This window comes from Ptychodera flava (assembly GCF_041260155.1).
Source record: "Ptychodera flava strain L36383 chromosome 3 unlocalized genomic scaffold, AS_Pfla_20210202 Scaffold_27__1_contigs__length_13241970_pilon, whole genome shotgun sequence".
Taxonomy (NCBI): domain Eukaryota; kingdom Metazoa; phylum Hemichordata; class Enteropneusta; family Ptychoderidae; genus Ptychodera; species Ptychodera flava.
The window spans coordinates 1192738-1219024 of record NW_027248281.1 but is presented as its reverse complement, the minus strand read 5'-3'; the positions used below and the strand labels follow the sequence as shown (position 1 = coordinate 1219024).

Sequence of the window (26287 nt, the reverse complement as noted above, 5' to 3'; positions counted from 1 at the left end):
AGTTTTACTGAGGAAAGTATAGAGTTAACAGACAGATGGATGACAAATTATCTGATTGGTTCTATAATGTTGACAATAAAGCTAAAAGGGACTGACAAGCTTGTCAACAAGAACACTGAATTTTTGCACCAGTGTTTAAACAGACTTTTCAGATACACATTGAACAAAAGATATGAGCTTTGAAGGACGAACATAAATGGAAAATTATCACTAATTGACTTCAGATTACCTGGCTGTTTACCAATATATCCCATACCCAATATCCATGAAATTGTCAGAAATACTTTTATGGGGCTTTCAAAAATATATTGCAACTTGAAAGATGAATAAATCCTGAAATTTTAATTGTGTTCTTGATTTGGTGCATAGCAATTATCTTCACTTACATGATCAGTTTTGAGCAAGGCAGAATGTCCAAGAAAGATTTTAGAGATTTGTTTGACATATGTGTTGCCATAGAGACATACAGCATGTTCATTGCAAGTTTAGTTTTTCTTCAGGTATGTAAAATCAATAACGACAATTTAATATTCATACTGTCTAAAATGATGATATCTACGACAAATGACCTGATCATTCTCAAAAGAAACGTACTGCATACCTATATTTCCAACTGCATACCCAAACTTCATATCCAAATTACCTTCTCCGTAGACCTCATAACCAGTCAGACTTGGTTCAAGTCGGTGAATTTTTAACAAATAAAATCATGTGTAACAGTTTCTCTTGTGTCTGTTCTATTTCATACAAAGCTATTTATAATTTGGCAGCCCTGGTAAGGTTTTCATGGCAAACATTACCTTTGAGTCCAAGTAACAGGGAGTTAGTTTCTGCTAAATTCTGGGTGACACTCCCTTGTATCGTGTACATAATATACACCCATTGCGTTCAGATCGTTCTAATGTTTCATATGAAAACAGAACACAAATCATCACGATCAGCCCATTCAAATATTTATAAATCACAGACTTGACCCAAATCTAATGACAAATATAAGACTCAAACAATCTGACCATTTAACTTTGTTTTTACAATGCAAATTGGTAATAAAACATAACTGTTAAATTTTCTTCAGATAACTGATCCTAAATTTTACAAAAGATGGTGACACTGTCAGTCAAAATAAATACAAGTCATTGACAATGACATAGTCCCCACTTGTAATAGGAGTATTAGTCTTGATGGGGCAGGGAAATGTGGTCATTAAGCAGTATCACTGGAGTGTATATGTTGAGATCTATGGGCACATAGGTCTATATCATTGTTCCCAATTTGAAACAAGAGGCATGTCTAAGTTATGGTTCTAAATCGGGAAAAAAGATCAGACCTCTAGCTGTATTGGCCAGCCAAGAAATACATATGTGCATAATAAATGAGGTACACGATCTCAAGGTCTAATATCCTATCAAAATTGGAGGGTATAAAACTTGTGGTTACTGAGTTATGCATATATATGTATAATCAAGGTCAAAGGTCATCGAGGTCACGTGACATTTTGAAAAAAAAAATTGTATCGCTAATTAATCCATATATGCCAAAAATCAGACCTCTAGCTCTATTCGCTTGCCCAGAATTAGATGTGTGCGTAATTAATTAGATAAACCGTGTGTTGTCATAAGGTCTCCCGTCCTACTAAATACAAAGGACATAGCACTTGTGGTTACTTATTTATTGACATAAACGTAAATGTTTGGTAAAAGGTCATCGAGGTCACATGACATTTGGTCAAAAAATTTCTATCCTATAGTTATCCCTATATACCAAAAATCAGACATCCAGCTCTATTGGCTTGCTCAGAATTAGATATGCACATAATTAATGAGGTACAGTATGTGGTGTCATAAGGTCTCCCATCATACCAAATATGAAGGGTGTACCACTTGTGGTCACCGAGTTATGGACAAATATGTATATTTCAGGTCAAAGGTCATTGAAGTCATGTGACATTTTGTCCAAAAAAATTGTATTACTAAGTTATCCCTATATACCAAATATCAGACGTCTAGCTCTATTGGCTCGCTCAAAATTAGATATGTGCATAATTAATGAGGTACAATATGTGGCGTCATAAGGTGTTCCATCATACCATACATGAAGGGTGTAGCACGTGTGGTTACTGAGTTATGGCTAATATTTATATTTGAGGTCAAAGGTCATTGAGGTCACATGACATTTTGTCAAAAAAATTGTATTGCTAAGTTATTCCTATATACCAAAAATTAAGACCGTTAACTCTATTGGCTCACTCAAAATTAGATATGCACATAATTAATGAGGTACAATACAGGCGTCATAAGGTGTCCCATCATACCATATATGAAGGGTGTAGCACTTGTGGTTACTGAGCTATGGACAAATATGTATATTTGAGGTCAAAGGACACCAAGGTCACGTGACATTTTGTCAAAATATCTGAGATATCTGTGTGAAAGGATGGACATGACCCAATCTATTAAAGCCCCCTTGACTTCATCCGTGGGGACTAAAAACTGTGTGTACTGCATCCTTTTTGCATATGAATACGATGAGAAACTAAATTTGTATTTTTCTTGGCCTTATACATGGGAGTCTATGGAGAACTGCCTTATACATGGGAGTCTAATTGGAGGTGTAAACTAAAAAGTCCTCTAACACGGCCAAATTTGATCGCATTGTGAAACAAATCGATATGCATCTGTATGGGGTAGGGTACTATCCTTGTGCAAAGTTTGAAAGAAATTGACCAGGGCATGTCTGAGATATCTGCGTGAACAGACAGACGCACGGACGGACAGATTGGCGCACGGACGGACACACCGACATGACCAAACCTATAAGTCCCCCCGGATGGTGTCCATGGGGATTAATAACCATATCAAAATATTTACACAGTAGGTTAAATGTCAGTATCAAAATAATGTCAAAAGAATTTGACTGTAGAATTTATCTACTGAATTATTCACAAAACAGATCTCGGCAATTTGGCATGAAATGTCCGTCTATTCTATGCAAGATATCTAACATGTAAAATATTGACTTCCACTAAAAGTAAAGATGTCTAACATGTAAAATATTGACTTCCACTAAAAGTAAAGTAGATATGCTAATCTCTCCTGCAAGTGTTTACAAAAATTGTACAAATTTATGCAGTTGACTCATGTTCTACAATCATATTATGTGAACTTATACTGCTTTGTGACGTGTGTACAACTGGTGTTGATGATGACAATGATGGACTTGGTGTGTCAAACAATCCATTCACAGAAGTGAGATTTACTGCAGAATGTCCCTCCTTGAAATTAATATTAGTTTCACTCTTGGTTCTTTGATATTCACTCAATCTTTGGCCCCTTTGTCTTCTTAGAATATCCAAAATCATCCCTGTTGTTCTTGTAAAGTTCCGTTCAAAGCCTTCCAACTTTGTTTCTAAACAATTAAGTCGATTGATGATGTCATGGTGTGCAGCACCACCTGAGTGGACGCCACTGGATACCGGACTATCAACTGATCTGGATCCTGTCATTTTAGATTTGGCATAGGATTTCTTTGCAAAATCAGTTTTAAAGTTTGGTTGCATTTTAACATCAGTACGAAACTCTCGCAAGCGACGATTCATTTCAGGAGTTGGGCATAATGTCCTATTTTGCACATCAACTCTGCTTGGGTCTGTTGATTTCTTCCTGTCCACTGCTTTCACATTGGGACCATTGGGAGGACCTCTTGTACCACCCCCTGGTTCTTTACCTAGGGCAAGATCATATATCATGATTCAAAGTAAGAAATAAATTATCCATTGCATCTTACCTGTAAGGTTATTAACATCAAATGAATCACTTCAAAGATGCTATTACTTATTACAGAATAATGGCTTCAGCTATTCCCTTACATGAAATGTTCAGTATATTCTTAAAAGTTATCATATAGTGACCCAAGTCTATCGGCTTGGCCCCTATTGGCTTCATTTGGGTTTTTCTTCTTTCTTCTTTCTTCTTCTTCATCCTTCAATATAGTCACAGGACCAGCCATATGAAAATCTTAGTGGCTTTCCAGTGATGATCAACCTGAGGGGCATGGTTAATATGAACTTTGGTGTGCAGCAAGCATGTCCTCTGTTTTCTAGAATTTGCAAATAAAATCGCTTGCGATCATGTGACCTTGGCCGCCATATTGGATTTAAAAAAAAAAAATCAACAATTTAATCTTTAAAAATCAGAAACTGACACCATATGAACTTAAATTTTGCTCATGTCATCACTATTGTGAGTACTATCAAGTATGTGAAAGGCATTTGGATCGGTCACGTGGTTTGGTCGCCGCATTGGATTTTTTGTAAATCCAATTTAATCTACAAAATCTTAAACTCTAACACCATTTGATCTGAAATATTACTCATAAATATGTTATCACTGGTGTAAGTACTATCAAGTTTGCAAAACGCATGTGGATCAGTCAAGTGGTTTGGCGGCCATATTGCTTTTTGCAAAAAAAAACAGCCTAAGGATAAACCATGCACAAGGGAATGTTCAAAAATCTTCTCCAGAACCTGTATGCACCATTTGAACTGAAATTTTGCACTTTCCAGTTTGTGAAAGGCATATGGATGAGTGTGGTTTCGTGGCCATGGCAGTGGATTTCACAAGATGACATTCAAAATTCTTCTGTATGAGAACAAAATACCATGCATTTGAAGCTCAAATTGTGCCCATAAGTGGACCCCAATGCTGCTTGCAGCTTCAATTATTATTATTATTGATAAGCCCGTCTAATTAAGATTCCAAGACAAGTAATTGACCTTTTTAATCTAACAATTCTCTGGTGTATGCTCATAACCCCCATAAATTATACATTTTCTGAAAGCCTTATAGATATAGGGGAACATTTTGGTAACCACAGCATCATCATTGTATTACATAACTATCACATGAAAGGTAATTTGCATAACCTTTCAAAACTCCGTTTTCCCTATGTTTTGTCTAAATACTTCAAAATATCTGACTCAAACTTGCTGGAATGCAAGCTATCACAATGGTCTTCCAAAGTGTGTCTCAGATATTTTATATCTTGCTTAGCTTTTTAGCTCCACTGTCAGTGACGGTTATCAAATTGGTTGATTTTCCGTCGGCGTCCGTCATAGTCCATCGTCATTGTCCGTCGTCGTCTGTCAACAATTGCCTTCTCCTCTGAAACCCCAAGTCCAATTGCTTTGAAATTTTATATGCAGTTCACTTGGGGTGACCTCACTCAAATTTGTTCAAATCGTGGTGAAATTTGCATATTTGTATTTTTGGGGCATTTTTTGGTGTTTTTGGTAAAAAATCTTCTCTGAAACCACTTGTCCGATTGCTTTGAAATTTGATATGCAGTTTACTTAGGGTGACTTCAGTCAGATTTGTTCAAATCGTGGTGAAATTTGCATATTTGTATTTTTAAGGCAATTTTTGTCATTTTTGGTAAAAAAATCTTTTAAAATCTTCTTCTTCAAAATTACCAGTCAGATAGCTTTGATATTTAGTACATATATCCCTAGAGATGATCTATTTCAGATTTGTTCAAATTGTGTAGAAATATGCAAATTTGCATTTTTAGGGCAATTTTTACCATTTTTGGTCAAAAAATGTATTTCTCAATATACACATGTCTGATAGATTTGAAATTTGGTAAACAGGTTTCTATAGATCTAAGTAATATATATTGAATATCTGATGAAATCTGTACTTTTGTATTTTTGGGGCAATTTTTGCCATTTTTGGTCAAAAAATGTGTATTTCCAAAACTACTCATCTGATAGCTTTTCAATTTGGTATACAGGTTTCTACAGATCACCTGAATGATATTTATTGAAATTATGATGAAATCTGCAATTTTGTAATTTTGGGGCAATTGTTGCCATTTTTGGTCAAAAAATGTGTTTCTCAAAAAGTACTGGTCTGATAGCTTTGAAATTTGGTATACAGGTTTCTACAGATGAGCTAAGTAATATATATTGAATTTCTGATGAAATCTGTACTTTTGTATTTTTGGGGCAATTTTTGCCATTTTTGGTGAAAAAATGTGTATTTCCAAAACTACTCATCTGATAAATTTGAAATTTGGTATACAGGTTTCTATAGATGAACTAAATGATATTTATTGAAATAATGATGAAATCTGCAATTTTGAATTTTTGGAGCAATTTTTCCCAATTTTGGTCAAAAAATGTGTTTCTCAAAAAGTACTGGTCTAACAGCTTTGAAATTTGGTATACAGGTTTCTATAGATGTACTAAATTTGATCTTTTGAGATTATGATAAAATCTGCAATTTTTATTTTGGGCAATTGTTGCCATTTTTTGTCAGAAAATTTTATTCTCAAAAAACTACTCATTAGATAGCTTTGGTTGACATGTTCTTAGGGATGATCGGATGTGATACATTCAAAGTATGATGAAATCTTCAATCGTGTATTTTTGCAGCTTATTTTAGCCACTTTTTTCTGGCCACTGCATTGAGCTATCAAAGATTTCCACCTTCTTCATCAACATGTGTCAAAAATAGTTATTCTCTACATAACACAGCAGAGCAATATCGGCCACTAGGTCGCTTGTTTGGAGTACAATTTTAAAGAAATCAACAAGGGTTACATTCACCGCTCTGGAAGTTTTTCTGGCATAAAAATTGTTTTAGAAGGTTTAAAAAAATTCTGAGACTTTTGTTGGAAGATCCTTAGGACAGCTTGCACTCACACAAATTTCAGCCACATATTTCAAAGCATTGAAACAAAACATAGGGAAAACAGATTTTCGAAGGTTATGTATATTACCTGTCACATGATAGTTATGTAAACAATGGTGACACTTAAACAAAATGTTCCCCTATATCTAGGATTTCAGAAAATATATAATTTATGAGGGTTCTGAGCTAATAAAAAAATATAATTTATGAGGGTTCTGAGCTTATTAACCACTTGAGAATCTTAAAAAGGTCAATTACTTGTCTTGGAACCTTAAGATTCAATTAATGTGGTTTCATATTGTTTGATTATTTAACTTCTTTCTTTACCTCATGTATGCTCAAATACTAGTAATCCATTAGACTGCACATCACATTTGCTACAAGATGTCTTTTCATTGTTTGGTCAGACCTAAAATGAGACCTTAGGGTCTACGGTCTCATTTCATCAATTCATTTAGGATGAGCATCTGAAAAGTTAAAAAGTTACAATACTATGACTTACCTCTCTCATCTGAAGATGGATTGCTTGTGTGGACAGTAGTCAGTTCAATTTCATCATCAGCAATAACTGATACATTCTGGTACTTGGCTGCCAATATCACGTTATGTTAGAAAAAAATTACATGATTTCATTAAATATTCAAATAACTTAGTTAAACATTGCATGACATTCTGTGATGTTTCAAATTGAGATTTTCATCCCTGACATACAATACTTGTTAGATGTTTGAGATGTAGTTGAAATAGCCAAATTACCTGGAGATCCTTTTCCATAGTAATAGCCAGATGAATTTAAATCTGCTTCTTCCTGAAATTAGACAATAATAGGTCAGGTAGTTGATAAAATATAGGCTGTTATCTATAGACTATAGTCTATAGAAGCTATTGGGATGGGTTGGTCAAACATAATCATTTCAGATATATGCTGGTCAAAATGCTTTCAAATTCATTATGTAAGGAAGTCCTCATCAAGTTATATGAAAATTGGTATAAAAATTGAATATCAAAACTTTGTTTTGCTCAATTTTTCTCTGAAGATTATTTTCCCTGAGACGTTTTGTCCGATAGCACTGTGAGTTCAAAGGGATAACCTCAGTATCACACAAACTATGATGACATTTCCAAAATGTATTTTGTGGCTAATCTTTTCATATGCTGTCAACACATTCATTCCTCTGAGACCACTTGTCTTACATTTTTGACATTAAAATTGTGTGTATGCCAATATTATATTCATAAAAATGAGGATGAAATTTGTATATTCAAGTTTCAGAATGTTCATCTCATCTTTGGCTCCTTTTATTCTTCATACATTTTTGTTTCTTTAAAAAGTTTGTCAGCAACAAATAACCTCATTTATTTTGATGCAAATGATGGTAAATTTGCATATGCAAATTGTTAAGGCTAATTTTCTTAATGTTTTTGTCAAGACAGTGTTTCCCCTTATACCACTTATGTTATGCCTTTAAAATTGAAAATAAAAAAAAAATTAGATGCTCTCATTAATATTCGTAACTAATCACTATTTTGCATGAGAAATTAGAAATTTGGGCATATTCCCAGTGTCAAAGTTCATTACCTTCTTATTACATGAATCGAGTCAGAAGTCTCTAATTAATCACGTTATGTAATGATATGCATATGACAATCTCTCTAACTAAGCCTGTCAGTGATTTTCAATAACTATCTTCAACAACTGACAAACTTTGCACTCCATAGACACAATCAATGAAACCATCATGAAAATGAATTAATGGTCATGACCATTAATTCATTTTCACCATGCTTTTATCTAATTTGTCTAAAATTGGGGTCGAATATATGCATGGTCACCTGTTCATTCAGTATCTCTCAACATGTCAAACAATATAAGTAGTATCTTGTATTGAAAAATGGCCGACTTCAAGTTGTCCCTTTAAATGAGCTCAATTGTCCATTTAGTGAAACTATAAGAACAATCTCAATTTAATTTAATTCCTGAAGAGCAACAAGTGAACAAATAGGTAAAATGCTGACTTACATCACGCAGATCATACGACAGCTGAAGATTTTCTTCAAAATCAGCACTGAATTCTGGGTATATTGAGAAGATGAATTTCAAGTCATCCCGTGATATCATATGCAGATCACAGTATGTGAGAGCTTTGACGTCAGCTCTAGAACGTCCCGGGGTTTGAAATCGGCAAATGTTTTCACCAAAGATATCATTGGTCCCTTGAAAAGATGAAAAATTTATTATTGATATATGATAGGTATTGAAGAAGAACATTGCTAGTTGACTTATTACAGCAAAAAACAGGATGGTTGGACAGTCTCATATACATTACGTTTACTTTTTTGTACATGGCACACAAGTTTTGTAGATAACATTGTAGATAAAAAGAATCAACTCATTCGAGTGTCTGGATAGAACACATACAGGAATTGCTAAATTACTGATCGAGTTGATAGTAGAGACTGAAGTTAATTAGGACAGCGCTCTGGCTAAACAAACCATAATACAACGTATACGTACTGATGCCAATCTGTTTTTACAGAAACACAAGGATAAACAGTGGATTGGAGTGTTACACAATTAGTATTTCACTCAAATGAGTCGGCTCTTTTATCTACATGTTATCTACAGAACTTGTGTGGGACATACAAAAAAGTAAATGTAATGTATATGAGACTGTTCAACCATCCTGTGTTTTGCTGTAGCTATTTACTAATCTTTACAAACTTGACTCATTTATATTCCGCTCCCTACTACATTAGGAATTTTGTTGCTAAAAATATTCAAAAAATGGTCCCTTTTATTCTCATCTAGGTTCAAATATACCTTTTAAAATGTTTCCCATGGTGAAGTGAAAAGAGTTATTTCAAAATTGAGTTAAATAATTTGAGAAAAAAAAAACATAGTAGAACACATTAATTTTGATATGTACTGAGAAAATACTATGTGGCATCCTGCTTCTCAAATAGCATCTCTGGAAAACCTCACATTCTGTTGAAAATAGTTGTGCCTACAACAACAATTATGCCAAGAAGATGCCATTGAACACAAATTGAATTACATCTTTTGACAAAATGGAAAAACTCATTTTCACAATTTATCCTACATCCATCATTTCTTCAGCAGTAAACGTGTTAAAGGCGGAGCCTCCCTTTAAAAATACGCGAAGTTATGGCGGCGTTCACTGTATAAGTAGACACCAAACAGGCAACACGCAGGCACACGCTCCAGAAAATGCAACTTTTTAGTTTTCCCCGGCGGCAAAAACACAGACAGACTGCCAAGCGGTCAGCGCGAAGTTGCTGACGCTCGAGCTCTGTGGTTATATTCAAAGTCTAACGCGACTGGAAGACAATTTTTTAGGAAATTCAAGCGTTTATGGTGGGGAATCAATGACCGTTGGCGATTTGAACCGACCGTCAATCAAAACCTTGCATAAACTCTGTTTGCAGGATTAGCAAAATGTGACAAAAGGTTGAAATCAGTTTGTGTAATCATTGTTATAGAAATCAAACATCGTACTGGCCAAGTGTTTGACTGGGAGGAGAACTCCACTAATGCGAGAACCTGGGATTGAAAAGTGCGGCTTTGAGAAAAACAACAAAACATGTATTTTTGACCTTTGTAGAATCTATGAAAAATTTTACTTGCTGACAAATTATGCCTAATGCTTGTAGTTCTCAATTCAAGGTGTTCTATATTCTTAATTATATCATAGCTTTGTCAATACCAGTGAATTTTGTGATGTCATATTCTCAGATTATTACTGATAATGTATCCGATTATTAACATTGTTACCCAAGATGTTTCCTACATCTACAAATTCACTGGCATCGCTAAAACTATAAAATAATAGCAATAATCTACACCTGGCTCATAACGGACTCAAAGAAACTTTGCACTCCATAATGTACTCCGCATTTTGTTGTGTGAAGTTTGCTTTCGGCCATTACAGGCCAGGAGGGGGTACATTATTGCTTACATATTCTGTTACTCAGTTCATATTATGTGAATCTAATATTTGTAACCCCATACAACTCTGATATTTGTAACCCCATACAACACTGATATTTGTAATCCCATACAACACTGATATTTGTAACCACATACAACACTGATATTTGTAACCCTGGCACAACACTGATATTTTTAACCCCATACAACACTGATATTTGTAACCCTTGGCACAACACTGATATTTTTAACCCCATACAACACTGATATTTGTAACCCTGGGCACAACACTGATATTTGTAACCCCATGCAACACTGATATTTGTAACCCCATACAACACTGATATTTGTAACCCCATACAACACTGATATTTGTAACCCTATACAACACTGATATTTGTAACCCCATACAACACTGATATTTGTAACCCCATACAACACTGATATCACATGGCTTACCTTCACCTGGCAGTGTTGTACATCCTCAGCAGTGATTTATGACCTTCAGTTACAGTATTATATTTATCCACTGAGATAAACTTCCATTGACAAAAACAACATTTTATTGAATGGCATTCTATTACCCCCGTAAATTACTACATGTAGTCAGACCATGACAATGTTCTATCAATCAAACAGTGTTTCACAAATATGACTATGAGTGATTATGCTATAACTCTACTGTGATGACTCTGACAGTATTCTAGACACCTTAGCAATATTTTAAAGGTATACAGTCACCTGAAATCTAAATATGCCCATATATGGTCAAAGGGGCGTTCCTTGGTATTCAAAATGCTGATGTGAGGGTGCTGTTTTTAAAAAGCAACCACCCGCTTAAAATCTGTTATTGGTTAGATTTGCTCTTTCCATGGTAACTGTGGCAAAATTGGAACAGGTGACAGTATACCTTTAAGATCCAAATTTTGACCACTGATGGTACTGTGTGTCGATGCTTACCTAATATTGTAGTTGACCCATCTAACTCTAACACTTCTATGGAACCACGAGCAATAAAGTAAAGTGAGTTCAACGCATCACCCCGATGAACTATGACATCACTTGGGGCAGTGTGTGTAGTTTTGAACTTGGTGGACATTGCTCTACGACAACCCTCTGAAGCATCTTTGAAAACTTCACAACTGTCCAACAATTTCCTATTCAGGTGAACACAGACATCAGCTTGCAAGTAATCTGGAAATTCCAACATTACCTGGGATAAAGTGATTATAAGGAAGAGAACAAAATCCATAAATACATCAGATATCACATACATTTGACATAAACTTGTAAATCCAATGATTGCATTAATGGTCAGGATAGCAGGAAGTTAATCATTACAAACACTTGTCAATGATACAATGATGATGAGAAAATTCTGAGAATCAAGGGTGTGCAAGGTTAATAGAAGTTTCCACCGTTCACTGTTTGTGTCTGTAATAGGTACTACAATTTCCAAAACACTTTCCTAATCATTTTCTTTTTATAGCCATCATTTTCAGAATCGTGTCACAATGACAAAGCTGAAAGGGATATTAAGTACCACATCAAAGTCTCCATGGTGATATAAGATATAAGCAATGCTTATATCTTATTTAACATATCACCATGGAGACTTTGATGTGGTACTTAATATCCCTTTCAGCTTTGTCATTGTGACATGATTCTGAAAATGATGGCTATAAAAAGAAAATGATTAGGAAAGTGTTAGATGGTCATGCATGTACCTGTGTTCTGAGCATAAACTCCTGATTCACGTGAACGTTTTGAGAAATTGCCACCAACGGCAGCAGTTTCGATGTAAGCATACCTCATTAATATCCATGCCATTAGTAAATGACCAGGAATGTTTGTAATAATCTTGAAGTCTGTGATTCAGAGGTGATGGAATCTGATGAAACTTGATGAACTCTTTCAACAGTTGCATTTGTTGATGAAACTTTGTCATTCCTGAGTAAAGACGTTCGATGATGGCTGTGACGTTTCCAAACACGCATGCGTACATCAGTGCTGAAATAACAATTGAGATTATTACCATGCAAAGACACTTAAATCATCAAATTTAACCATTTTAGCCTCATGCACAGATAGAGTTAAAAAAGACTTTTCGTAAGTGACATCAGAGCTGTGCACACAACTACCTGTTAAACCGTATACTTGCTTTGAAAGAAGATAGGGTTCACTGTTTCTAATCTAAGGGTGAATTATATTCCAAAAAGTCGCACAACAGAAAAAGAAAGACAGACTATTGCAATTTCGGATTTGGAAGATACAAATTTCATACCATGACTGACATCAACGATGATCGATGAAATGCGTTGGAAAACGTCAGTCAAATACTTGGGTGCGAGGCCATTCAATGATTTGAATGTCAATAAAGCAGTGAAATAGACAGTGCGGAGGTCAATGGGCAACCAGTGTGAAGTCAAAAAGAGATCTGACTTTGATCATAGGCACCACCGTGGTTAAAGGTCTTTTTTAAGTGTAGTAGCTACTACACTTATCAACTACGGTGGTGCCTGTGATTTGATGTATTGCCCCAAACAGTGCGACAACAATCAAGCAAAGAAGGGAACAGTTCATTGTTTCCGACTAAAAGTTCCCAAAGTGGAAGTTTGCGAAGGATATCAATTCTTACGGAAAGTTTCTTTCAAAGAGTTAGCAACATGAACATCCCAAGATTATATCGCAACGCGTAAGAGGAAGAGTGGGAATAAACATTGAAGATAATTTTACAACTTATCAATATTGTGGCACGAATAGGGGTTCAGTGTAAGCAATATGTGTAATTTTAGGGCGTGAAGCAACGACCAGTGTGAGGGCAAATTGTTAAATAACAGTAATTACATTCTATCAAGGAGAAAATTGCAGTGTCAAACTGCCGAATCATTAAGATCGTTGCATCTATTAGTGATATATTCAATCTAACCCACAGGTTCTTACCTCCCAGCAGCATTGCACAAATACAAAATATTTTCTCGCCGTCGGTATTTGCGGCTACGTTTCCAAATCCTACCGTAGTAACGGTTGTCAACGTAAAATATAATGACGTTATATATTTGGATTTCATAGATGGTCCACTTTCTGTTACATTATCAATGAATGGTTGCATCATATCGTCACTCAGCTGATCTAACCAACCGATTGGTGCGTGCAAGTTAGGTCTTTCATACGAAGCAATGGCGTAGAAGATGCATGCCATCCAGTGAGCAATTAGTGCAAAGGTACACATCAGGAGAATTAAGACAGCTGGGGCATACTGGGAGTAACGATCAACTTTGCGGGCCACGCGAACCATACGTAGTAATCTTGCCGTCTTCAAAAGACCGAGAGCTTTAGTCGTAGTCTGAAAACAAATTAAAAAGTGGTGCTCTGAAACACGTCATTTCAACAATAAATGTTTTAGAAATAACCTAGCAAACTTCAGATTGAAAACACCGTATATTCAGTATAATATTACATTTTTAAAACATGGATAGCCAACCGTAGGTGGCGTATTTCGATGTTAAGGAAATTCTCATGAAACAAGCGACAAATTATGAGGGACAAAATATCGACAACAATTAGACGAAACGTCTCCTGGTTTATATATCTATGCAGAATTCGATAGGTTTTCTATCCCAGTCACCAATGATAAACCTTCACATTAGAGATAAGGACTACATTTCGAAACGAGTCTCTTCCATCTGCAAATGGAAATTATTCAAAGCACTTTAAAGGCCGATAGTGTGCACACATAAATTTGCCAAATTTCTTTGAGTGAAGTGTTTCCTAGCAATAGTATATATGATGTACAATTCATTGGATTGTACATCTATAGCATGGAAGTCGGATAAAGAAGGAATCGGTATCTTACATCTGAAGAACTCAAAATTTTCAACCATTGTAAGAAATCTCACTTAAAATAGGCAAATATCGCCTAGCTATATCTTTTGCGGGTCTAGACGCTGTTAGTTAATTGCTTTACCTTAGTATACATTCATAACAGAGATGAAAAGATGGTTTTCCGACATGACAACAGAAAATGCACCAAGGTAACGGAACTCTATACAAGTTTGTGTCATGTTGTGAAGCAGACATAATGTGGGTGACTTTCTATGATTTCCTTGAGTTTCCATGACTTAGTTTAAGTCCAGCTCTGAGTTCATCTGAAGAGTAGCATGTCAATGTGTATCAAAAGATGGCGTTACATAGCAACAAACATTCAAACTGTGAGCGTTGGGAGATGAAGTACTGTTTTGTAACATTATGTAACTTACCTCATCCTGTCTAACCCATAGCTGAATTAAATCAAACGGAATTGCTGCAATGGCATCGATAATGAACCAACTTTTTAGGTAGTGCAGAGCAATTTTTTTGGGTGACGATACAACCTGTTGGCCAAAACAGAAATTCAGGTCTGTCAGGCATTAAATCAAGACCACTAGGCCTACTGCTATGGACATTTCCGGAAAGCACACTAACACAATATGGTCATTTTGACTATATTAGTAGGTTAAAAGTTATATTTTTCGACTTTGGGGAAGTTTAATATGTTATAGTTCCCATTACTCACGACGTATCGATATCTACCCCTCTCTTCGTGGAATTTTACGAATAATGATTTACTCTGTGTTAGTCATTTTCCCTGGAATTTCTGATTTCCAATCAAAGATATCCAAACAACGATAACTTGAATGATTTTGTTTTGTTCTTTGCATTACATTATTGGTATTGACCATAGAATCGTGTACGCCATTTTATGTCCTCACTGGTTGTACTCCTCATCGGATCTGTTACATATGTTCAGTTATTCGCAAATGAAAACAACTAAAGAGTAGACCTAGGTCAAAATCGATTGTTTTGTGGTTTAGTTTGATGTAACACAGTCACTCCTTCGTGAGGACAAAGCATAATTAAAACGTTCGTCTTTTTAGAGAACGACGCCATTATGTAATGTTTAATCAATACTTAACATAGCTGATTCTCTTAGTGTCTATTGATTGTTGTCAGAAACTACCCCATGTTCCACGTCGGCGCTGAAGGTTATGTCGACAGCCATAGTTTACTTCCTCCCAAACAGTGTTTACTTTACCGCACTCTCCCAGAGTGTGTTTTTGAGCAATAAAGTGATTGATTGATTGATTGATTGACTGACATCCGCTGAGTACTGATTATTTCTTTGCGAGATACAATTTTACTGGCAAACGATCATGTTACACTGTTTCTTGTATGAAATGCATGAATCGTACTTTCCGCCTTTTAATTTTATGTTGAACGATATATGGTGGACATGATGGTTTTTGTTATACTCAACAAATGCTTCGACATCACGCTTTCTCTAGTTGATGTTCTTTCACCATCAGTGCAAATCGAAAAGAAAAAAATGTCCGGCATTTAGTCAACTCTCATTAAAATATTCAGGCAAAAAGAAAACATTCGTCACTGTTAACTTGCCATGGTCACTTTCAACTACTAAATGTTAGAAATACGTAATGAAATCAATTGTTTGTTGAACATCTGCACGAATACTTTGGTTGTAGGAATCGATAACACATTAAAAAATAAATGTTTACACCACTCATACTCAATTATTGACAACATTGTGCACGTCAGCGCTGCAAAACTTCATGATATATCTTGAGTTACTCTACAAAGAAATAATCTGACAGGAATAGAGTCACGATCACCAAATCCAGGACTAGTTTTCTGTTTCAATATTCACAGATACAAAATTAAAGACGCATAATATCACTAGGTGTCGATTTAACGACTCATCATATTCAGAGACTGAGAGTATCATTTTTTCAACTCTATCGGGTATGTACCTTTGTGATCAATTTCTGAAAGTCACATTTCGGGGAGTTCAGTTTACAAACATTATTGATGACATGAAACATAATGAAAATGATGATTGCTTTAGGTTCGTCTACGTTTTTCTGAAAAGATCATAAAGGAGTTACTCCACGTTTATTTTTTAAAACTTTTTTAGTCGGTTTGATGATACTCTGTTTAGGCCTCATACCGCAACTTATACCACAACCCATATCACAAACCCATGCCACAACCCATACCACAACACATACCAAAACCCATACCAAAACGCATACCACAACACATACCACAACCCATACCACAAAACATACCACAACACATACGACAACACAAACCACAACTCATACCACAAATCATAACACAATACATACCACATTTGATACCACAACGTATACCACAACCCGATATACCACAACCCGATATACCACAACCTGTACAATAACTCACACAACACTTTAAGCTCCACTTTGATTGGGCATGTTGTTTGTTGTTGTTCGCTTGCTTTGTATGAATAAAGCTGTATATTTAATATGCATTTTATTGATAATTAACGTGAATAACTCTGTTATCTCATATTGTTTTTAATACCACAAAATGAAATCAATTAGACGATACACGATGTGGTTGGGCGAATGGTAAACTGCAAGACCTGTATACACTGTACTAAACATCTATACACAAAGATGAAGATATATATTTGTTATTCATTTTTTATTTTTTTTATTTATTTATTTACACTTTTCTTGAGCGGCCGAGTTACTAGACAGTAATTTTCATCGGGGCTCATTCAGAGAAAAAAAACAACTGAAATAACTACTGATCACAGAAATACGTACCAGAAGACAGAAACCACAGGGAAATATTCCTTGTGATATTTCAAGTTACATCTGAAGGTATAAACACTAGTACTTTGTTTGATATATGTAAGTATGGCATTCCACACTTTAGATCCTCGGTAATGAGACCTACGTTGGTCAGCTATTGAAATACATCTTGGTACATAAAAGTTTGACAGCTCAACCTATTTGAAAATGTTTCTAAAAATGCTGAATTTTAGAATATAGAAAATAGACATTGAACATACAGAAAGGGTGTCTTGCAGGTAATGCACCCGCGGGAACATTACGTCACTTTGGCAATTATGTCTTTATTTATTTATTTATTTTATTTATTTATTTATACTTTTATACATTTATTAATTTATTTCGAAATTTGAAAATTGGTGTGTTACTTCACACTCCCTGACACGAGATCGCTAAGTTTTTATTGATTTTGAATGTCTGTATTTGCTTTTGTGACAATTCATCGAACAGTAATACTCTCTTCGTCTCACAAGGTGACAATTCATCGAAAAGTGATACTTTTAGTGCGTAATCAAACTGACGAAATATGAAAGTACGATCAAGTTTGGGCAGGTTGTATAATTTATCTATCACGGCCGATGTTAAAAGTATTTCTTATTTCAAAAGAGTCGTTACAATCATGGTCACTATGGTAACAAATCCGGGCTACCTTTTGATTTATTCGCAATACATTTGTATGTGTGTTCGTTGTTCCTTTACATTTTAGAAAGGGGTCAAATTAGTTCTTTCGATTGAATTGTCAAGTTTTAAATTTAACGTCTGTTTTGATCATCCTGAACATTCTTTCTTTCAAACGGAGCTTTTGGAGCAAAGACGCTACATTGAAAAATCAATCGACCATGATGATTATTGCCAAAGTATTGAGTTACTCCAACATAAGTAAACAATGCAATCTCTGCCTACCAGATGCAAATAATCAATGCTGATAAATTTACATCTATTAAATAAACATTCTGTGTTTTTATTAAATTGTCGCCACCTTAAATTATTTATCGAACTTCAGCACAATCTGAGATTGTAGTATACTGGTACGCCACACACATACTCAACGAAAGGAAAGAAAAGCTAGATTTGTCTGAAGATTTCAAGATGTATGAAACTTTAGTAACAGATATTATTACTTTGTACTTAAAGTAATTTGTGTTATTTAAAACGCTTTTGTTTGGGCACCAAGTACTTTAATTTCTCACAAGCACATCTGTATACTTAGGTACATACAAAGAGACACACAGATATGCATACAGAGAGACACACACAGATATGCATACAGAGAGACACACACAGATATGTACACAATTGACGGACAAGAGTAGTGCGATTTAAAAATAAGATGAATATATTAAAACGTCAAGGTTCTTGCGGTGACGGTCGGTCATGTGACTTTTGATATCCTGATAATAGTGTTAGAGGAAATTTAACACATGTCTGTAACTGTCGTTAACTTCCTTCCAAAAATGTCCGCTCATTGTAATTTCTCAGTAACATTAAGATTTATTCATGAAGGACTTTGATCTTTATTTTTAGTGCTAATTATTAAACACAATCAGCTTCAACTTTAAATCAAACAGAAATTTGTATTTTGTTTTTATTGATTAATGAAGAATCAATCGTAGACTGTCATTGGAGCGGAAGAGGTGCAGGTGAATTTGTCACAGACAAAGCTACTGTGTAGATGACAAAACGGAAACGTCCTTTTCAATTTATACTTACAAAATCTATAAATGGACGCATTAGCGATTCCATTGACGGAAACTGACAACTACGCAAGCTCGATATGAAAATTAATACCAGTTGTTCGAAGAGCGAATGCTGCACAGTGGAGTTTTGTTAACCTCTATCCAATCTACACTAGATTTTACCTCCTTGGCGAAAACGGTCATACTTATAATTATCATAATGGCTAAAATTTATCCATTTTAAGCCTCTCTTATTTCCCGTAATCCAATCTGAACAGCTTCAGTTGGTGAGCTAAGTCAGTCTCGTTTGTAAATATGGTAAACATTCGTTTCGATTCGCCAACGTAAATTCAACAATCCACAGAGTGTATAGGCGAAGTCATAACTAATATTAAAATTTTAAAGATATTGTCCCAACGCTAAGAAGTTTATACCTTTATGTCGTTGGCCATTATCTGGATAAGAGAGTGTCAAATGTTTGTTGTGAGAATATCATTTCATTTTGAAAGTATTTTGTTTTCAATCGTAAAATGCTATAATGTCAGACTCATTGAGTACGTGCAATAGAAGGCGGCGAGGGAAAATTGACAGATTACATCAAGTACCATGATGACGCTGATTTTAAACAATGGTGTTAATTAGCAAATCAATATTTTAGCTTACTAATCAGACTAATCATTGTAACTGTGGCATCGAACATACGCCTATATCGACGGCGTGGTTGTTGATGCTGCATTGTGTCAGTTTAGGCCTAAGTGTTCAATGCACTATGTAATGCATTCCACACTGAACTTATTCGAAAAAGAAAAAGTATGCCGTTTGTTTCGTTGTCAAATGTGATGTCATCTTTTGTTCTGTGTTCGTTGCGCTAAGCTCATGTTCTGGCAATGACAATTATGTGCTCTGTAGTTCAGTAACTGTGTATACCCGGCAGTGTGATTAAATTACCCTATGGCCTAACTGTGGCGGGCTGTGACCTTACCAACCAACATGTAAACAAATGTCTAACAACAACAAACAAATAAAACAGAAATAAAACATGAGGGTAAATGTAGATGGCTGCATTATGATTTATTCGCTTATTGACGCGTTCGGTATATACATGTCGCAGGAATGTACTGGTGATAAAGAGAATGTACAAGTTTGTTAGAGAAGAAACATGTTAACTTGGGTGTCAGAGAAAGAAGAGCAAAAGCACGTTTACTTACCTCACCTAGATTCTGATCCACGTATGTTGTGCGAAAGTTAATGATAATATCGAAAAGAAACATGATATCTACTATAAGGTCAACTATCACCAAGGGATTTTGGTAGTTTTGACCAGTTTCTTCACCAGGTCGTAGCATAATGCAGCTGAGTAAGGCGTTAGGATTGCCGTGTAGATTACCAACAAGAGAATTAACCAGTCCCAACATGCCTTAAAAGGCGAGTAGTGGAGTATTGTAAATCGTGGAATGTGCTTGGTGGACGCAGTTTTCTCTGAAGTGTCGGCTGCTGGATCATCCTGTTCCAAATTAAGATGAACCAAGAAATAATGACAACACTGCAGTATACTTTCCATGGTGTAGCAAAAACGTGTTGGATCTAAGAGCACTCTCAAAATTATGAATAACAGTGTGTGAGAGCCAATTAATATGTATGATTAGATTAACATTACAAAATCTCGTTTACTCTTTCATCTCGTGAGATTGTCTGACTATAAAGGTCTTCGTTTCTTATTGATAAATCATAAATTCTAGAGTTACATGTTGTAAACAACGAAAGTACATTGCTGGTTTTGGCTGACTGTTAGTGTTGGGTGATGTTATTTAAAAATCGATAGAATAGAGAATAGACATAATATATTTCCTTAGGAATTTTGACATGATGTATAGGAATTTTCTTCTGCATAAGACGATCGTTTTAATATCAAAGTTTTCTCCCTTAAAATAAATGTATGCAAAGTTACTTGCGGGATTAGATCGATTTAAAGAAGTTTCAACGAATTTTATTTATCATCACTATTTAAAGGAACATTAGCTGTAACTTTTGACTAATTTTTCACTACTCTGTTTCAATGTATCAACTACAGAATTTTACTATGATCCGATCTTCATGACCAATGCCTGGTGTCTTGCTTGCCAACACAGCCTGTATATGTGAAATGACCATTGTTATTGTTGATAAATGTATTCTAGTCCGGACCTGAATACAAAATTTAAGCAATAACAATGCAGATTATACTCATATAGGGTATATTTATGAGCTAAATATTAGGAATTTCTCCATGGTTCAGGGATTCACACCAGAAACTGCAGATGATACACAGAACAAACAAAATAAAAAATGACCACAGTTACAGCTAATGGATCTTTAAAATAAAGTTTCCTGAACAATGTTCCTGCCGAGCCTAACGGTAAAAAGCGTCTCATTTGTCTTGCGAAATAAATAAAGTCTTTTCAAAAATCGTTATCCACTTAGGCTACAAGAGAAATTTGACAAATTTATAGATTAAAATACAAATGCAAGACTGTATTAGAAATGTATGTTCGAAAAAAATAAAACGACAGGGTAAACGCTTTGGACACTTTTGACTTCAATAAGTGTACACAGCATTGTATGTAAATGGAAAATTCTGTAAATTGTATGCAAATTCGTATTTCACGGCATTTGATCGTATACGAGGCGTTATTTGTCTCCTACTTTGGCTGGAACAGATTTTACAATTTTGAAGGAAAATAAATATACGAGGCGTTATTTGTCTCCTACTTTGGCTGGAACAGATTTTACAATTTTGAAGGAAAATAAATCGGTTCTACCGTTAGCTACGTAGAGACACTGATGCAAGGAGAAGAAATAAGAAAACATACACGATTTGAACAAATTTGGGATAATTGGATGGTGAAGTAATGTCGATTTAATCTACAAATGTTATCTCATCAGCTTTTCTTTTTATATGACACACTTGTTTTTATGAGTAATTTGTAATATTGCAACATTCAGCTATATGGCACCTAACGCTTTTGAGAAATTCGCAAAATATTAAAATCCAATTATCAAAAATTAGTTCCAATCGTGTTAAGAGAACAGAAAATTATTCGTTTTAGTATTTAGGAATCTGTGTCTTGAGTGATGGATGCTCTCTCGTTGCTTTAGTTACAATACCTAATATTAAAATCTCTTTGTCTGTGTGTTTAAACTTTGAACTTGACTGGTGAAATCTCGAGATATCAAATGAAGACAAAATACCACTTCTTCAGAAGCTGACCTCTAATTTTACTCAACTTTTCATTATTACTTTCATACAGAGAATCCCTTCGTGGGGACAGAAGTAAAACGTGGTGATTGATAAAATTAATGTCTTTCAATATTCCGTATCATTGCTATACTACAACGTCTTACTTTCATTAATTAGCTATTTTGACGTTCGATATTGATAATGAAAACCTTAACAGGATCGTCTTGTCACATGAATATGTGTAGAACACTACACATACAATATGTCTAGAACACTACACATACAACAAACGATATGTCTAGAACACTACACATACAACAAACGATATTTCCAAAAGTAGAATGAACGTTACAGTAATCGTCCAAGTATTACAAAGTTTCAGTCACGGAAAATCTGAGTCCAATAACGAAAGCGTGGGAGTCGAGTCCTACAAATAGTAATATTATTTTCATTACGTTTCTCGTTTCATATTGACAGTGTTAGATTTAAGGGTATACAAACTCTTTGTGACAAATATACAGTAGTTTTCGTCAGGTTCATATATCTAACATCCATTGACCAGTGACGTCACATTTCCATTGTACTTACAATTTGAGGATAACTTGGAACTTCTAGTTCATCAGTGGCACATGTGTCGTGGAAACAGTCACGTAGATATTGTAGAGTGGCGCTCATACTTGACGCCAAGGATCTGAAAAAGACATTTTATAGGTCGTTTTGTAAATAGGCATGACATCTGTTCTGCCTGGCAGTAGCACTCCCAGAAGGGCTTGGTACCATGCTTGCTCAGCAAAATTTTAAAACTCACCTTATCGGGAATTTTTCAGCAAAAATTACACTCTTCTTTTGAGAAATATTGAAGAAATTTGATCACTGCTAATTTCACCGAACAGTGGCTAAAATTACCTCTCATTCTGCACTTAATGAAGTTCAATGTTACCAAACATTTACATACAAAAACAATTTAGGAACTGAAAATAAGATAATTCTACCGATGCCATTGTTATGTAAGATGGTTAGGCCTAGAACTCGTACAAAAATTGACCTGGCAATGCTACGTTTGAAGATTCAGGGCATTCCGTTAGACTATGCCATGGCATCGTTTCAGCAGAAATAAATATCTTCCAGTTTTGACCAAAATCATAGTTCTCTGAGTTTGTGGATTAAAAACTTGATTGAGCTTGACAGTTAATTTAGCTCTCATAACAGTGCGGTGATGACATCCCACAAATCAGTGCGGTGACGACATCCCAAACAACTTCAAATTCAGAGATCTCTTAAAAGTTTCCGATAATGTTTTCGTTAATATTATGATCATAGTCCTTTGTCGAACATATTGTGTATTGTCATCCCATGAAAATAAGGTGACGCGTTGTCGAGGATTTCATCGACTTTATATCTAGTAAACATGCGATCCAAAACCATTTCAAAACAATAAAGATCCGCTTGTAAATGTGCCTACCAAACCATTGAACAGTCAACATCCGAGCAAATACTTTCAGTTTGGTTGTAAATCTTTGGGAGTCAGACATTCCCTGGCACGCATTACACCGCCAGGGGAAGTAAAAACGTAGACTGGGCAAGGCAGAGGTAGTCGATTGGTATAATTTATCTCGATTGGACCAAAAGCCCTGCTAAACAGTAACTTGAACAACGACAATGATGAAAGAAAGATTTACACATTGTGAGATGACGTTACCTGCAGCAGATATATATATATATATATATATATATATATATATATATATATATATATATATATATATATATATATATATATATATATATATATATATATATACAATACACACACACACACACACACACACATATTTCAGAAAAATAGTCGCACTGCGACAAAGATGTTAGATTGACGCTGATCCCAGCTTACTTGAACATCTGTATTTTAACTAGAAAGTAATAAACGCTGGGATAAAATGCATGGTTAATTCTCGGGTCTTCGCGCTAGCAACGATCCTCCAGGACTCTCCCCGCCCCTTTTTGCTTTTTTCCTACCTTTCTCAAATTTTAATCGAATTACTTCCAAAGTCTTGGTGCCAATTTGAATTTAGTTCCGAAGCTACAATGGACGTTTGTCCCGATGTGCCGATGAGCCAAGACAAGCTACCAATTTTTTTAGGTTGGATAGTTCCTCGTGCCGCCAAGTACGAAAAGAGAACATAGACGTTGATGTTTATTGTGTCGAAATGAGAACTCATCTAGCAGAAAATGCAAATCCGTTTTTGAACAATGACCAAACCAAACCAAGCCAAAGAAAACAATAGATACAATAAATGACAAACAAGTGTATAAGAGATAAACATCTGAAATATAAAATAAATTTTGATATTCTGCAAGTGATATTGCTGGCGTTACAGACCAATAAAAATCTCGCCCGAAAAGTTGAAACTATCGAACAGAGTTGATGTTGTATTGTTTGAAGAAAGTGAATTTTAACGAATTAATTCACTCTCAAAGTTTGAGTGAAAGTACTGGAGTCAAGGATATCATAATTACATGCTGGATGCATTGATATCCTTGACAAGAAGACTGATTGTACCACCTGGAGGAAACTACTATCAAAAACAAGGAAATTGAATTTGGGTATAAATTGCTTACAGATAGTACACAATGACTTTATAACTACCTATAAATCAATATAATTAAACGATTCCGTAAATCAGAAATTGTTGAGAGATATTTGAACAGATCATGCCAGTTTTTTATCACAGTTCCATCCGTTGGCCAATTAATACAAGTTAATCATTGTAATTTCTAATGCCATCAAATTCTGTTTGGAAGAGAGTATACTGTACTGGAGGTGATTGATATTAGCTGGCGTCATTCCATGCCAGTAGTTAGCGTTCATGATCATCATGGCGTAGTGTCATGACAGTTTTAAGGGCATAAATCTGCCAAAATCATGGAGTCATCGGATCCATAGACAATGCGCCATTATGAAATGGGGATGTTCTTTAAAATGTGTTCATCACGGAAGCTGTGTTGTCTTAATGTCGACTTGGAATAACCTGTGCACACACAAACATATAATTGAGGAATATTTACCGATCTTAATCCTGTAAACACACTCCAATGCTTGAACGACCTTGTCTAGAAACTTTTCCAACGAATTACGTTTCGTTCTTGTTCACGTATAAGCTGTGTGAACTATTACATCTGGGCTTTGAAGGGTAGCCTGATTCGGCACCTGGAACATTCCATTGCAGAAAGGGTGTCATCCACTCCCTCTAAGACGTGTGACATTGGCTGTACACGTTTCCTCTTTTAAATGCACAAGTAGCAATGTCTTACCTGGGCGGCTTCACTATATTTTCGGGGGAATATGTTGGAGAAAGACACCAGAAAGAAAAGTGACGCGAAATTGAACGTTTACTTTTCAACATCGGTCGTTGAATAGTAAAAAAAGTAACAGACTATTCATGGCGCGATCAATCCAAGCTCATTGTTATGCACCTGTGCATTGTTCAAAAGGTATTGTTCAAAATAAAGTAAACCTATTGTTCTCGATTCACCCGAATATGAATGCCGACCGATGCAGTATGACGCAGCCTGTGATAACGGTACTTTCCTGGTTAGATAATTCTTAACAATATAATATAGCCCTATTTCTACTTCAAAATATGGGAATCTGTTCTTGTGACATTTAATTTAATAATTTACATTACTAAAACAATGGAGCCTTAAAATGAAACAAAGTACACTTTTGTGTAAAGAATACTGAACAATTGAATGTATTGATGGCTATGTTTGAAAATGTCGTTTCAAAACAAGGCAATGAATAAACGATCAATTATTAACTGCGTAAGACCAGGGACCATAGACCCTCGAGAAAAACTCGAGGGTCTATGCAGGGACCGAATGCACAGTGTTTACACTTTGTGTTCATCATGCGTTTGTGTTGTTGCATCAATAAATGTCCATCGAAACTTTTCACTTCGCTTGCAACGTTGCTGTTGAATTGAATCGAATGGATATTGAAGGTGAATTGACGTTTGATGTGAGTCAGCGACCGATACTTTGACAAAATGCTCAAAATGTCTTACACGAGAACCTACACC

General features: G+C 35.3%; 1 protein-coding gene across 1 annotated transcript; it reads right to left on the bottom strand.

Moving 5' to 3' along the window:
• Positions 1 to 1953: 1953 nt before the first annotated feature.
• On the bottom strand, positions 1954 to 25597 carry LOC139126449 (voltage-gated inwardly rectifying potassium channel KCNH6-like). Its single transcript, XM_070692503.1, is given in 12 exon segments — positions 1954 to 3723; positions 7192 to 7278; positions 7446 to 7497; positions 8710 to 8903; positions 11599 to 11851; positions 12449 to 12648; positions 13582 to 13984; positions 14898 to 15011; positions 20200 to 20337; positions 20340 to 20495; positions 22797 to 22899; positions 25275 to 25597. Coding segments are annotated over 11 exon segments (2286 nt in total). The 5' UTR covers positions 22884 to 22899; positions 25275 to 25597; the 3' UTR covers positions 1954 to 3121.
• Positions 25598 to 26287: the final 690 nt, after the last annotated feature.